Source organism: Epinephelus moara, chromosome 24 (assembly GCF_006386435.1).
Source record: "Epinephelus moara isolate mb chromosome 24, YSFRI_EMoa_1.0, whole genome shotgun sequence".
Lineage (NCBI taxonomy): Eukaryota > Metazoa > Chordata > Actinopteri > Perciformes > Serranidae > Epinephelus > Epinephelus moara.
In genome coordinates, this window is record NC_065529.1 from 45,212,002 (window position 1) to 45,225,088 (window position 13,087).

General features: G+C 44.3%; 1 protein-coding gene across 1 annotated transcript; it reads right to left on the reverse strand.

Moving 5' to 3' along the window:
• Positions 1–6,009: 6,009 nt before the first annotated feature.
• mych (myelocytomatosis oncogene homolog) lies at positions 6,010–12,451 on the reverse strand. The gene is made up of 3 exons (XM_050037578.1): positions 12,244–12,451; positions 10,152–10,710; positions 6,010–9,070 (listed from the first exon to the last, which is right to left on the reverse strand). Exons 2-3 carry the CDS (start codon positions 10,693–10,695, stop codon positions 8,469–8,471), a joined length of 1,146 nt encoding a protein of 381 aa, XP_049893535.1. The 5' UTR covers positions 10,696–10,710; positions 12,244–12,451; the 3' UTR covers positions 6,010–8,468.
• Positions 12,452–13,087: the final 636 nt, after the last annotated feature.

Here is a 13,087-nt window from a genome sequence, read left to right on the forward strand (position 1 = left end):
TTCCCAGGTTGTCAAATAAAAATGCTTTGTCACGGCCCTTGATGTGCAATACCGATGCTAAAGGCACCCTTTAGTGTGTTCATGAGATGCATCAGTCTTTCAACTCCAAAGTAAAACCATCCTCTGCAATACTTGACGCTGAGAGCAACTGATGTGGTGCAAAGAGCGAGAAAGTTCACATAAAGCGGGAGAAGGGTAGGTGGATGGGTCAAACAAAACAGGACTTTCATCCAGGAGACCACAGTTCCTGTCCTGTTTGAAACCAAAAGTCAATGTTGTTTTGACGCAACGTTACGTAATTTTAAATTATAACCGATAAATAGAGCCCATTATATGAAGCAGAACGGTGCTGCAGTGGTTAGTATTGTAGCCTAACAACAAGAGAGTTCGAACCCTGGGATGGGGGAGCCCTTCTGTGCAGAGTTTGCATGTTCTCCCTGTGTCAGCGTGGGTTTTTTCCGGGTACTCCAGCTTCCTCCCACAGTCCAAAGACATGCAGATTAACTGGTGACTCTAAATTGTCCGTAGGTGTGAATGTGAGTGTGAATGGTTGTCTGTCTCTATGTGTCAGCCCTGTGATAGTCTGGTGACCTGTCCAGGGTGTACCCTGCCTCTAGCCCAGTGTCAGCTGGGATAGGCTCCAGCCCCTGCGTCCCCTAACAGGACAAGTGGTTACAGAAAATGAATGAATGAATGAATGAATGAATACAAAGCCAAGTTGCTCTCACTGACTGACAAGGGCAGCATCTACATACACACCTTGACACAGTGGGTGGCGCTACCGTTTGGAGTTGGTTTGCAAGCTGCCAGATAACACGGAGAGCGTGGCGGACTTACTAGAGAACAAAACATGTCGCCGTCTGTGTGAACGTCTTTAACAATTTCAGAGGACGACAACACGATTGCACCGAGTGTCTGATCCCGACAGCCTGACTCCCCACTAGTTTAGCAAGGAACGTCTTCGGGGCTGCTTTCCTATTGGCAAATGATCAGTGTCTGCCCGGTTAGCATAAGCTAACACAGCAGCATCGGATCAGTAGTAGTCTCCTAGTGTCTCGGCGGGAAGCAGAGGAACTTTCCTTTCTGTTTTGAATATTTGTGTATAACATGTTGACATGCCTTCTTAGGCAAAGTGCTCTGTAAAAAACAAAATATGTTTATAAAGTTTTTTGATAACTGAAAACAAAATGTGATGATGTCAGAGCTACGGAATATTAAATCATCCACCTTTGCTCACTACATCTTAGCCTTTCTTACCCTCAAGCATGCACAAACTACAGGTTATTAACTTCTTTTTAAATACCAAAATGTGAAATTATCGGTTATCTGTATTTGACCACCTGGAAATGAAAACATGTTGGATGAACGCCTGCCACTGATGCCAGGTTTTATCAGAGCTCCACCTCTTCACCTCCTTCCAACAACTACATGTTTTTAACAGAGTGTGTAGGAAAACACACACTGAGATAATGTGTGTATGTTTGTGTATTTAGCACATGTACTATCAGGCCTCTCCCTGCACTCTTTCATAAAACAACAAACCTAATCTGTCACTCACTGATGAAAAGGCTTTTATGGCATCTGACCCGATCTGTTAGCTGCTATCTGACGCACCTGACAGTCACATCTTTCTTGCCTTGACCTACATAGCTCTACACACACACACACACACACACACACACACACACACACACTTCACAGTTATTGTTATATTACTGTGTAACACTTTGCAGATTGACATTCTTTCTCAGACCCTAAAATAAACTCATCCTAACCTCCATCCACACAAACAACTGTCCTTTTCTACTTCTCTGTTCCTTTGTGAACATTTAAAACGTTTAATTCCAAAATACAGCACTTGTCAACCTGTCAAGTCTCCATTTAAAGGACAATTCCAACATGTTTTTTATTCATCTTTTTTCTTGTTTAACCCTTTAACATTAATTCTGACTGCTTTTACATGAATGAAAGATGATTACAGACTCAGTAACGTTGCTCATATGTCTTGGAATTAAAGTGAAAAGGAGTGAATGAGTTGGTAAAAGTGGTCTGACACTAAGACTATATTCACATTTGTATGGTTTAATTCTAAAACAGCATTTTAAAACAAAAACAATTGACGTACACTGGGCATGTGCATGCCGATGTACACAGGAAGCAGACTGTCTGCTCTGCGGTTGTTTGATTGTTTGGTAAAAAGTAAGACCAGAGTTTTCTCTAGCCCCTTTTACACTGCCAGATTTTCCGCGAATGTTGGGCCGTTTTTGCGGCAAGCTGCGAGCATTTAGACACACAGAGCCGAATTGGCGAGTTGATCCAAGGTGCCCAATTTTCCACCTCGTAGGGTAGTCATATTGGCAGAACCCTTTTAGTTTAAACAGACCGAGGCGGCCTTCCGCCACGGGAGAGGCTGTTGATGACTTGTGGGAGGAGCGGTTGATAACGCCGCACGTGCGACCCGCTGGCGGTGGATAAACAGGGAACAGCTGATAGCAGGAATTAGCAAGCAGCTAGTAGCAAGAGGGAAACACAAACCTGACAGACACTGTGAGGATGAGCAACTGTGGAGACAAGGAATTGCGTGCCCTCCTTGCCCTCGCAAACGAAGAGGCCATTAACTGTCAGATGACGGGGACGGTGAAGGACGAGCTGACTTACGAGGACTGACCAGCCGCGGCTTCCCTCCCACGTCACTGTTTACGTCACACGCTGAGCTACACGTTTTGTTACTTGCTCACGCCCCCCATTGCCCCGAAAAAGGCGCATTCTGTATAAACAAAAGTAGGTAGGCGGCGTTTTGCCGCACTCCCCGATTTTTTTTTTATACTGCCAATGCTGAAAAAAGACTGATTGGGCTTTCCTGCAAATTTGCACAATTCCTATTTAAAAGGGCTTTTGATTGGGCCGACGAAGAGGTCGAATTGTTACTGAAAGTAACATGAGTATATGTAAATGGTAAATAGGCTGCACTTGTGTAGCGCTTTTCTAGTCTTCTGACTACTCAAAGCTCAAAGCAAACTACATGTCACATTCGCCCATTCACACAAGGTGCCACCTGCTACTCAGTAACCATTCACTCACACAAGTTGTACCCCACAATTTGGGGTTCAGTATCTTGCTCAAAGATACTTCAACGAGCTGGAGGAGCAGGTGATCAAACCGCCAATCTTCCGATTAGTTGACGACCAACTCTACCTTTGAGCCACAGCTGCCCCAATAAGGTTTAAGGTATATAGGGTGGCAGAAAGCAGACTGGGAGTTCATTAATCCGGACCCAACGTGTTTTGGAACTTATTTCTGCTTTTTTAAAATCTCCAGTATATGAATAGTAATCATTATCAGATGTGACTCCTCTGACCCAAAACCCAGCCAACAAATCAATATTTCTTTTTCAGTTTACCTTGTAAATGCAAAGAACTTTAAACCCATGTTTTAATAAATGCCACTCTACACAAATGTATTATCACAATTGTAAGTTATTGCTGAAGTTATGACTCCTCTTTAGAACTCTGAGGTCTGAACAGTTCAGCTTTTTTAAGGTTAAAATCAGCAGGGAATGAAGAAAATATTTGAACATTCAGGCTGTTGAACCTGTGCTGTTGAACGTTTTCCAGAAGTGAATTTAAAAGAAACACCCACGCTGCACAGGAACAAGATAACATAGAAACTCTGGAGAATAAAACACACACACACACACACACACACACACACACACACACACACACACACACACACACCTGACTGGCACATGTCCACCTGCACCACATGCACATTGCGACACATGGACTGAGCTCAGGTTGCACAACTTCTACCTGCTGCCTCACACTTTGCCCTGAGAAAACATTCCCATATCTCTACACCTGGGAGGGGCTGCTGAGGGTGACAGGTGTGTGATGGTGAGCATTTTTGCGCACAACAGGCATAGTGGAACTCTCATGGTATAGTGACTAAATTTTGAAATTTTGGTTCTCCATTGTCCTGCCAGCTGGGGGCATGGGATTGACCTCTCTGTCAGAATATCAGGATATATTGATTTTTCTTATCCGTGCTTATATAACCGCACAGCAAAACATTACAAGCAGCAGAGAAAGAGGAATGCTGCTTGGCTGCAGTGAGCAAGGACAGTGACAGAGGTTAATGACAGTAAAGTATAAAGACGCTGGATAATTTACAAAGCCTCGCTACCTCCCACAGTTTGTGCTTATAGTTCTATCCATTCAATTTCCTGTCCCGGCTGCTTCTCAGCACAGTGCCAAAGTTCGTTTTGCTTTCCAAAATTGTATCATTGACCTGTACCATTACAGCTGAGTTGCAGAGGGAAGAAAAACCTTCACAGCCAGTACGGACAGGAGAAAATATCACTTTAAAGGCCCTGTCCACGCAAATGTTTTCATTTGATCTGCTGATTAGCCCTCAGACTGGAGTTGGGAGGAGCTATGCTAGGAATGATCTGGTCACCACGAATTTGTTCCACCAAAATAAGTGTAAGAGGAGAATGCAGCAGAAACCAATTAGTAGCCCTTTTTACTGTAAATAGGAATTGTGCAAATTTGCAGGAAAGCCCAATCAGTCTTTTTTCAGCATTGGCAGTATAAAAACAAAATCGGAGAGTGCGGCAAAATGCCGCCTACCTACTTTTGTTTATACAGAATGTGCCTTTTTCGGGGCAATGGGGGGTGTGAGCAAGTAACAAAACGTGTAGCTCAGCATGTGACGTAAACAGTGACGTGGGAGGGAAACCGCAGCTGGTCAGTCCTTCGGTGATTCTCTCATAAGTTGGCCTGTCCTTCACCGTCCCCGTCATCTGACAGTTAATGGCCTCTTCATTTGCGAGGGCAAGGAGGGCGCACAATTCCTTGTCTCCACAGTTGCTCATCTTTACAGTGTCTGTCAGGTTTGTGTTTCCCTCTCCCTGTGATCAACTCTCCGGCTCTGTGTCTAAACGCTCACAGCTTGCCTGCAAAACGGCCCAACATTCACCAAAAATCTGGCAGTGTAAAAGGGGCTATAGAGACAGACAACCATTCACGCTCTCATTCACACCTATGGACAATTTAGAGTCACCAGTTAACCTGATTGCGGAAGGAAGCCGGAGTACCCGCAGAAACCCCCACCCGGAGGTTCTCAATTGAAGAAGGGTGAGAGAGCCGCATGTGGCTCCAGAGCAACAGGTTGCCTACCCCTGCATTAAGACAAAATATTCATTTTATTGCATTGATTCAGCATCCTGCTTATATGTAGGTGGGCTATGTAAGCTCAATATGATGTTACAGAAACGTCACTGACCAACGATTCATCATTCTTTAGTGTGAATGACAAGACTGATTGCATTGCAGAGATGCAGGAGCTCCTCTGAGTTTGTGCAGAGTGTCATCAACAATCAACAGGGTCTGTAGTTGATGAACCTTCGTCAATAAGAGCGGTGACATCCAACTAAACAGTTTAGGTTTGTTTTCTCAGCTGATCCTTTTGAATATTTACTGCTCACATATTAAGACAAGTATAACTGTGGGACTGACGTGAAATGAGACAACTTCATATTTATTGTTCCCTTTTCATTTTAAGAAAACTGTAACTCAGCTGTAGTCAGAGCTCCATGGATATGCTTCAGTGTGTTACTCAATATTCTTAAGTTATATCCTTCCTGTTGCTGTCAGACTTTACATCCAACACTGCTCTGAGTAGACCTCACACACATACTAAAACTGTGGACAATCATCACTCGTGTGCACTATCTATATATATATTAACTGAAATATCTACATTTGATACGTGCAATAATATAAATTCCGATTGCTGTAATGTTGCAAATTTCCCTGCTGTGGGACGAATACAGGATTCACATCTTAAACAATTAAAATATATGGAAACATGCAAAATGTCCCTGCCTTCCCTTGTGTAGCTCTTTTACTCTACAGCTCTGTGTGTGTTTGTGTGTGTGTGTGTGTGTGTGTGTGTGTGTGTGTGTGTGTGTGTGTGTGCACGCAATAAAACCACAGACTTCCCAACTCTCATTCATTATTTAATTACATCAATATTAAAAAAAGTGCTGCTTGGTAAAGAATAACATTTCTTTTAAATTCAAATTCAAAATGAACAAAGGAGGAAAAAAAAGACTAAAATAATTTATGATACAATAACAAAAATATTTACATTTTAAAAAATCTGTACAATATTTTAACCAGAAAGAAAAAAACTCAAACATTACAGGCCAGACTGCAGTCAGGTGGAGGTAGGTTTTATCATGCTAAGAACAAAAATCATCCCTGCTGTCTGGTTAAAACCTCTTGACTTCAGAAGGTGGTTCATCATGGCTGGGAGGCTTCACACAAGGAGAAAAAAACAACAAAAAAACAAAACAACAACTGGCAGACGTTTGGAAGAAAAATCAGGAAGCCTCCCCTCGTGTTTGAAGGAGATGAGGTTTTAACCAGACAGCCACATAATCAAACAGGAAACAAGAAGACCTGAACAGAATTCATTTCAAGGCAGAACAGGTTTAAAAACACCAAAAAACCTCAAATCTCATTATTCCTACCAACCAAGGGTCTGTTCAAGTACACTCAGTCTGAAGGAGGAAGAACTCGTGATACAAAAGAGGATGCACTTAAGACATTTGTAATGAAATGTGCAAATGGAGAACATTTGCTTATCCGTGTCAAACAGCACATGAATGGATAACATTGGCAATAATTGATATTTAGAGTAAAATAGCATTCAATTAAACATGTATCCCCATTATTGATATCTCAAACTTCAGATACAGCCCAAAGTACAAGTTCAGCAAAACACCCTGTAGTAATGGATACAATAAACAGGATCCTGGTGAACATGTACAGTATTCTTTTTTTACTTTCTTAAAATATTACTTGGCGTCACGGCTCTCTCCAGCTGCCATTTTGTGTCCATGTAATAAAATATATCTTTTATTGGGCACAAAATGGCTCCAGCGAGGCCGTCCATCTTTAAAAAATGGGAATGTTGGTCAGTGGCCCTCATTCATGTAACATGTAACATGCACATGGCTCAAATCTTATGTTAAAACTGACAACACATTTAGTCATCACAGGCTTAAGGTCGTGATCAATCGGTCACTTAATTACAGCATCTTCAGGGTCATCCTCATAATGTGATGAAGAACGTTTGACCAAAGAGGGCCACTGACAAATAAATCACTGACATTTAAACAATTTCCACGAGATTAATGGTCGTCCAATAATAAATATGTGGACCATTTTCCTTAATTTACACTTAGCAAACGGCTGCTCTCCGAGCTATGGAACTAAAGATCACAGTATTACTGCAGTTGCAGCTTCCTCCAACTAGAACCTTTAAATAACGTCAGGACACCATCGGTCTGTCGCTCCATTTCCGACATGCAAATATCAAATGTTATGCATTGGTTTTCCGTCCCGACTTTGGCTGATTTGCTACGACAGCACGGCCCATGGTTCAGTTCACTTTGCAGCTCAGTCTCCTCACAACCTGAATGCTTTAATATGGCTACCTTTGAGTTAGTTAATGACAAATACTTAAATACACAAAGTAATTTCCAATTTCACAACTCCAGAAAACACACACACACACACACTCTGAAGTGACTGAGGTGGTGGTGAACTGAACCGAGGCCGAGCATTGTTATGTGTACAGTATCAAACCTGGTCTATACAGTACTGTCATTGACACACATTAACCTGATTAACAGAGTGGTGTTGGGCCCAAGGGTCCGCCTGAGGCCAAACAGGACTGAAAGCACACTGAAGAACCTTTTTTTCCTGACCAAGACAAATTTCATAATATCAGATTTGGAATTTAACTGGAATTGACAGAAGTGCAGCTGCCCAAATAACTTCGAAGCCACCATCAACCACCTGTCAGAGTGGAGGGATCACTGGTTAGTATGGCTATAAGACATCCTGAAAACAATATTCAAGTTTCATTCAACTACTGAGCTGATGGGGCTCCAAGTTATTTGACTCAACAGGCACTTCTGCCTCGCATCAATTTCACATGTGCCATTTGGCATCCCCAAGACTTAAGATTCCCAAATGGAATGAAATTAAAAAAACAAACGATAACAAAAATATACTGTCCTTGTCTTTCAGTGTGCATTCAGCCAAGCTAAAAAATAAAAAATCTGCTCGCTCCATCCTCGTTTTAAAAAACATCCTACTCTCTACAACAGTCAGCAGTCAAGGCATGAGAATGATCAGTTCTGAGGCAATGAGTGTGTCGTGTTTGTCCATGGCAACAGTTGCATGTGTGACTCTTTACAGTTCAGAGCTATTGTTACCATCAAGTCCTTGAAATGTCAATCTTTGTGCACTCTTTTCAGCATGACACGCCATCCTTTCTCCCCACCTAGCCCTCTGTCTTTGTACAAAGTCTCTTCCCTTATCCACCCTCACCCCCCACCCGCATTGTCTCTACACAGCTAAAAATGCAGCCCATGGTTCGGTCCTGGACCATTAGCTGCGAAGCCGCTCCAGCCTCGCTTTCAGCTCTTCCTGTTTTGCTCTTAGTTTGTCCCTCTTGGATTGCAGTCTATGGCCTTCGTCCTCCAGGCCGTAGATGCAGTCTCTGGCTTTCTTCAGGATCACCACCTTGGATGCCTTGTCATTGTGCGACAGCTCGGGCACGTTGTCGCGGAGGCGCACGAAGCAATTCTTCAACTCGTTGCGCCGCTGCCGCTCCATCACGTTGTGTGTCCGCCGCCTCTCCTCCTCATCTTCGGTCTCTGTAGAATTCCGCGACGAATGGTGGTGGTGGTGGTACCGCGATGAGGATGATGATGATGACGATGATGAAGAGCTGCGAGAGGAGTGATGGTACCGCGATGAGCCATCGCTCCCTCGTGATCGCTTGTTGGATGAGGAGGAGGATGAAACTGGTGGTGAGGCGGGACACGGTGCGGCGTAGTTGTGTTGCAGCTGGATCTCAAAGTGGTGACGTTGGAGAGCTCGCTGCTCCTCTTCCTGCTTCTGCTGACGGACAGACAGGTCAGCCAAAGAGGGCCGAGGGGAGGGGCTGGAGGGACAGCGCACCACAGTCACCACGTCAATCTCCTCCTCTGTCAGAGAGAAAAGGAAGTGGAGAAGGGTTAGATGGACTCTCTGGCACAACCTCATTTTCTGACCCTTGTGGTAAGTTCATCTACCCTGTGATGGCGTGATGACATTTCAGAGTAACGCTGACACCAACAACAAGAGTGTAGATAGTGTACACAGCACGCCAACGTGAGCTTGGCGCACACACACACCAGTCAGTAGTGAAAATCTGTCCCACTGTAAACAGCCATAAACGTACAGAAGCTTACAACTGTTTGCAAACCCTAACTCTGTCGCTGAGTGAAGGCCGCTCAAGATTACAGCAACAGTTGAATGTATAAACACTTGTTAAACTTTGATGCTCTGGAATGTACAATTAAGTATTTCACGTGGAACTTGAGCATGAAAGCTATTAACAGTTAAAATGAATAGGTAGCTACGTTGTGTCAAATACTTAAAAAAAAGTCACTTTTTACTAAAAACATATTTTTCACAATGAGTTTTCCTTGAAAGTAAATTCAATAAATGCCAATCTGCCGCTTCCTCTTGGGTTCATAGCCAAGGATGCCGGAGGGCTTGAGTCAGTGAAATGACTCATTAAGAGTTAATGGATGGAGCCGCAACTGTGCTTGCTGAGCATGAGTCACTCACACACATACACACACCCTCCCAGTCAATTATCTCTCCTAAAACCTCTCATCTACTCATGTCAGTCAACGGCTAAAACCCCGCCCACACTGAAACAACATCCTCGAGTCATAAAGGCTCCTGCAGATTTCAGGTGGGCGGCTGGCATCCAGATAAGCCGAGTGCAAAGAACAATTTTGGGCTCAGTGCCACTAAACATTAACTGTGAATTATCAATGAAATGTCAGCGAGGCTGTTCGGGGCGAAGAGTGTTTATACTGATAAGCTGCACAATGACAAGGCAGGAATGAGATTAAATATCAGAATAGAAACACTGACAATAACCAAAAAGGCAGCATTTCATTAAAAACAAGATTCTAAAGGAATCGCTGATTGAACGCTCACGACAAGTGCAAATATTACGGCTTAGCTTTCATATGAAAGAAAATTGTGAATGTAAGAGAGGTCTGAACTCACCAGAGTCACTAGATGAATATGTAGACAGCTCGCCACCTGTTGAGCCGTAGTCTGATGTGGCCTCGCTGGGCTCCTGAGTGTCCATCAGATTCTGGCAGTCCAGCGTGGAGCCGGCGATCTCTTCAAAGATGCTGGTGTTGATGTCGGACAGCAGCGGGCTGGAGCCGAGCATCGAGGAAACCAGCTTCTCCTCCAGGCTCTTGTCCCCTGCCAGGCACTGCCACAGGCAGTCCTCGCCGCCCTCCTCCAGAGGGGAGCAGGGCTGGCTGGGCTCGCCTTCCTTCTCAGCAGCATCGGAGTGGAAGAAATCGTAGTTCCAGTTGAGCTGCATGTCATGGTCCTCCAGCAGGATGTCTGATACATAACTCAGCTGGTCCTCCTTTGACAGGGGCTTAGTGCCACCCAGCCCGCTCTTCATCGGTGGGGACTGAGGGGGTGTCGGCAGCGACTGGAGGTCCTTCATCAAACTTTGGCAGAACTCATCGTCAAACAGCAGCGGCTCCGAGTAAAGCCAGTCCTGCGACTGAGAGAAGCTTTGCAACATGTTTGCTTGTAGAATCTGGAGAAAATAACAAAAACCAGGACAAAAAGAATAAAAATCAGAGAGGTAGTGAAGTTTAAATCCAGAGAAGCTGAACCAGTAGTGTGTTTAAAGCAGCTCCGTGTCAGTACGCCGTAAATCCCAGCAGCACCAACACGTGTTGTAGTGAAAGTTTAGGCCAGTTTCTCCAAACTGAGACCCCAGCCGGTAGTGAGGCATCTTTTATCTGTGTTTACATCACTGTAGCCCCGCCCCACTGCTCCCCAGGGGAGGCCGTAAATCACCCCAAAAAACTTCCCCTCCCCATGACATCATAGGACAGCTGGGAGATACAGGGGCAGAAACTTTACACCTCTTTCCACAATTCACGTTTTTCCTTCTCAGAAAGTTAATAAAAACTGGAGCAAGTGGAGCCTGGCTGACACGGAAAACAAAACCTTAAGAAATAAAAAGAGCCTGGGTGGCTTTTGTTAGTCCTTCTTTTTGTTACTCAACACTTAAAACCTCTGCTTCTGTTTCACATGCATGACCCACAGCCTCCCTGCAGAGAATCAAGACACTCTCACCTTCTTTTAAATACTACTTTACTCCACACAAAGCCTCGGTAATTATCTTTTAAAAAAGCCCCAAGAATCTTGCATGATAACACAACCCAAGAAAAACTTAAAAATGCTGTTAAAAAAAACAAAGCAACCAATCCTCTGATTACACATAACTGGAAGTGGAACTGAAATGGAAAATCCTGTGAGATTTCTATGGGGTCTCATGGTATGTGCATGTATAGCAGGCAGTGTTGGAGAACAAAGCAGCAGTGTGTGTGGTGCAGACACTCTGGGAGTTAAAGGCTGCCTTTCTTTACCATCACAGCCTGGGAAACCCGAGCTAACACTTCAACACAGACCAGTCTGCGCCGTGACAAGACAGTAGAAATGAGTCGTTAATAGTGTTTTAAATGACATTTCCACATTTATCTTCACACTATATGACTGTTAATCGCAGACGAATGCATGCCATTATCTTGCACTAGCAGCGACTGAGCACAGACTGTGCATAGAGAGTACACAAAATGAAGCATGTAAAAAAATGTGAAATTCCCAATGGGGTTTTGAATGGAGGTTCAGTGGAGCTTTCCTGTTAGGTCGCGTGGACTGCACGCTCTTGCACCACACTGAGTTAATATTAAAACTGAACACCGTGTACACAAGTATGAAATCACATTTCGAAATTTACACCAAGCATGCAACAAGCCGTGTGTCTGCGCAAATTCAGTGTTTCCGGGTGCAATAAGAGCACAAAGGAAGTCTGTTAAAAATCCAAAGGTTAACCCGATGCACGGGTCATTTAAACCCGGCATGGGTTTGAGCAACGCTGTGTCCCCACGTGAAACCGGTGTTCTTTATTCTTCAATTCACCACTTTAAACCACACGAAATGCAAAATTACAACCAATACACGCACAAAAGCACAACTCAACACGCAGCCATGACTTTGCTGACTTGTCTGTGTGTGCAAGTTATCTTAACCTCAATTCACCGGCATGCAGCTGTCTTACCTTCAACTGTCCTCACGGGAAATTCAACACGAAGAAAACTGGATGAAATATCCGAGTAAAGTCCACAGGGAGAGCAAGAACTTGAGTTATCAACTCGAGTGAGATTTTCTGCGTGTAAAATTAAAGTTACAACAGAGCAGCATGGTGTTTATGTCCTGTCGGGTTCCTCCTCCGCTACGGGCAGACAGAGTAGGTGTGGCCGTCGGGGTCGCTCGGTTTATATGTCCGCCACCCGCCAGTGTGCTTCCGCCACGATCAAAATCGCGCCAAAACGTACAAACCGACGAAATGTCGTCAACGGCAACCGAGCATATCGCCTATACATCCACAGTCGGTCCCTGTTTTGAACGAGTCCAGGCGGAAACACCGAAAAATGCGGCGTTTCCGGTAATTTCGCACTGAAGTCTGGGTCTATGTTGTCTTCCCCGCGGAGTGATACCGCTCAGGCTGGGATTCCAGGAAAATGGTGGCGGGTAAAAGTTAGGACAGAAACACACGTGGATTGTGAGGAGATGCCGGGTGTCTTACTGTCTGTCTGCCTGCCTGTCTGTCTGTCCTGCCTCGGGGCGCCGCAAAACGGAGCGAAAGCAATTTAAAACTGTTTTAATCATCATTTTAAGACTACATTCAGAATAAACAACCAAATAAGCGATGCATTCAGGGGCTGCTCTGCCTATTTAGATGCATTAATGATTAGTCACACAAAAGATAAACTTTCACAGCCATGTGTGGGGGATGTGGTTCAGTAAGCCGGTGTGGTATTTTTATGGCATGTTAGGAACAGTGAGATTACAGTGTGTTTGACTCTCCCTGTCTGTAGTGTTATGGCAGACAGACAGGCGGG

Bases quoted from the DNA above. Each gene is read 5' to 3' on its own strand.
- mych (XM_050037578.1), bottom strand. From the start codon at position 10,695: ATGTTGCAAAGCTTCTCTCAGTCGCAGGACTGGCTTTACTCGGAGCCG. The intron at 9,071-10,151 runs GTGAGTTCAGAC...TCTCTCTGACAG, and splicing joins ATATTCATCTAGTGACTCTG to AGGAGGAGATTGACGTGGTG.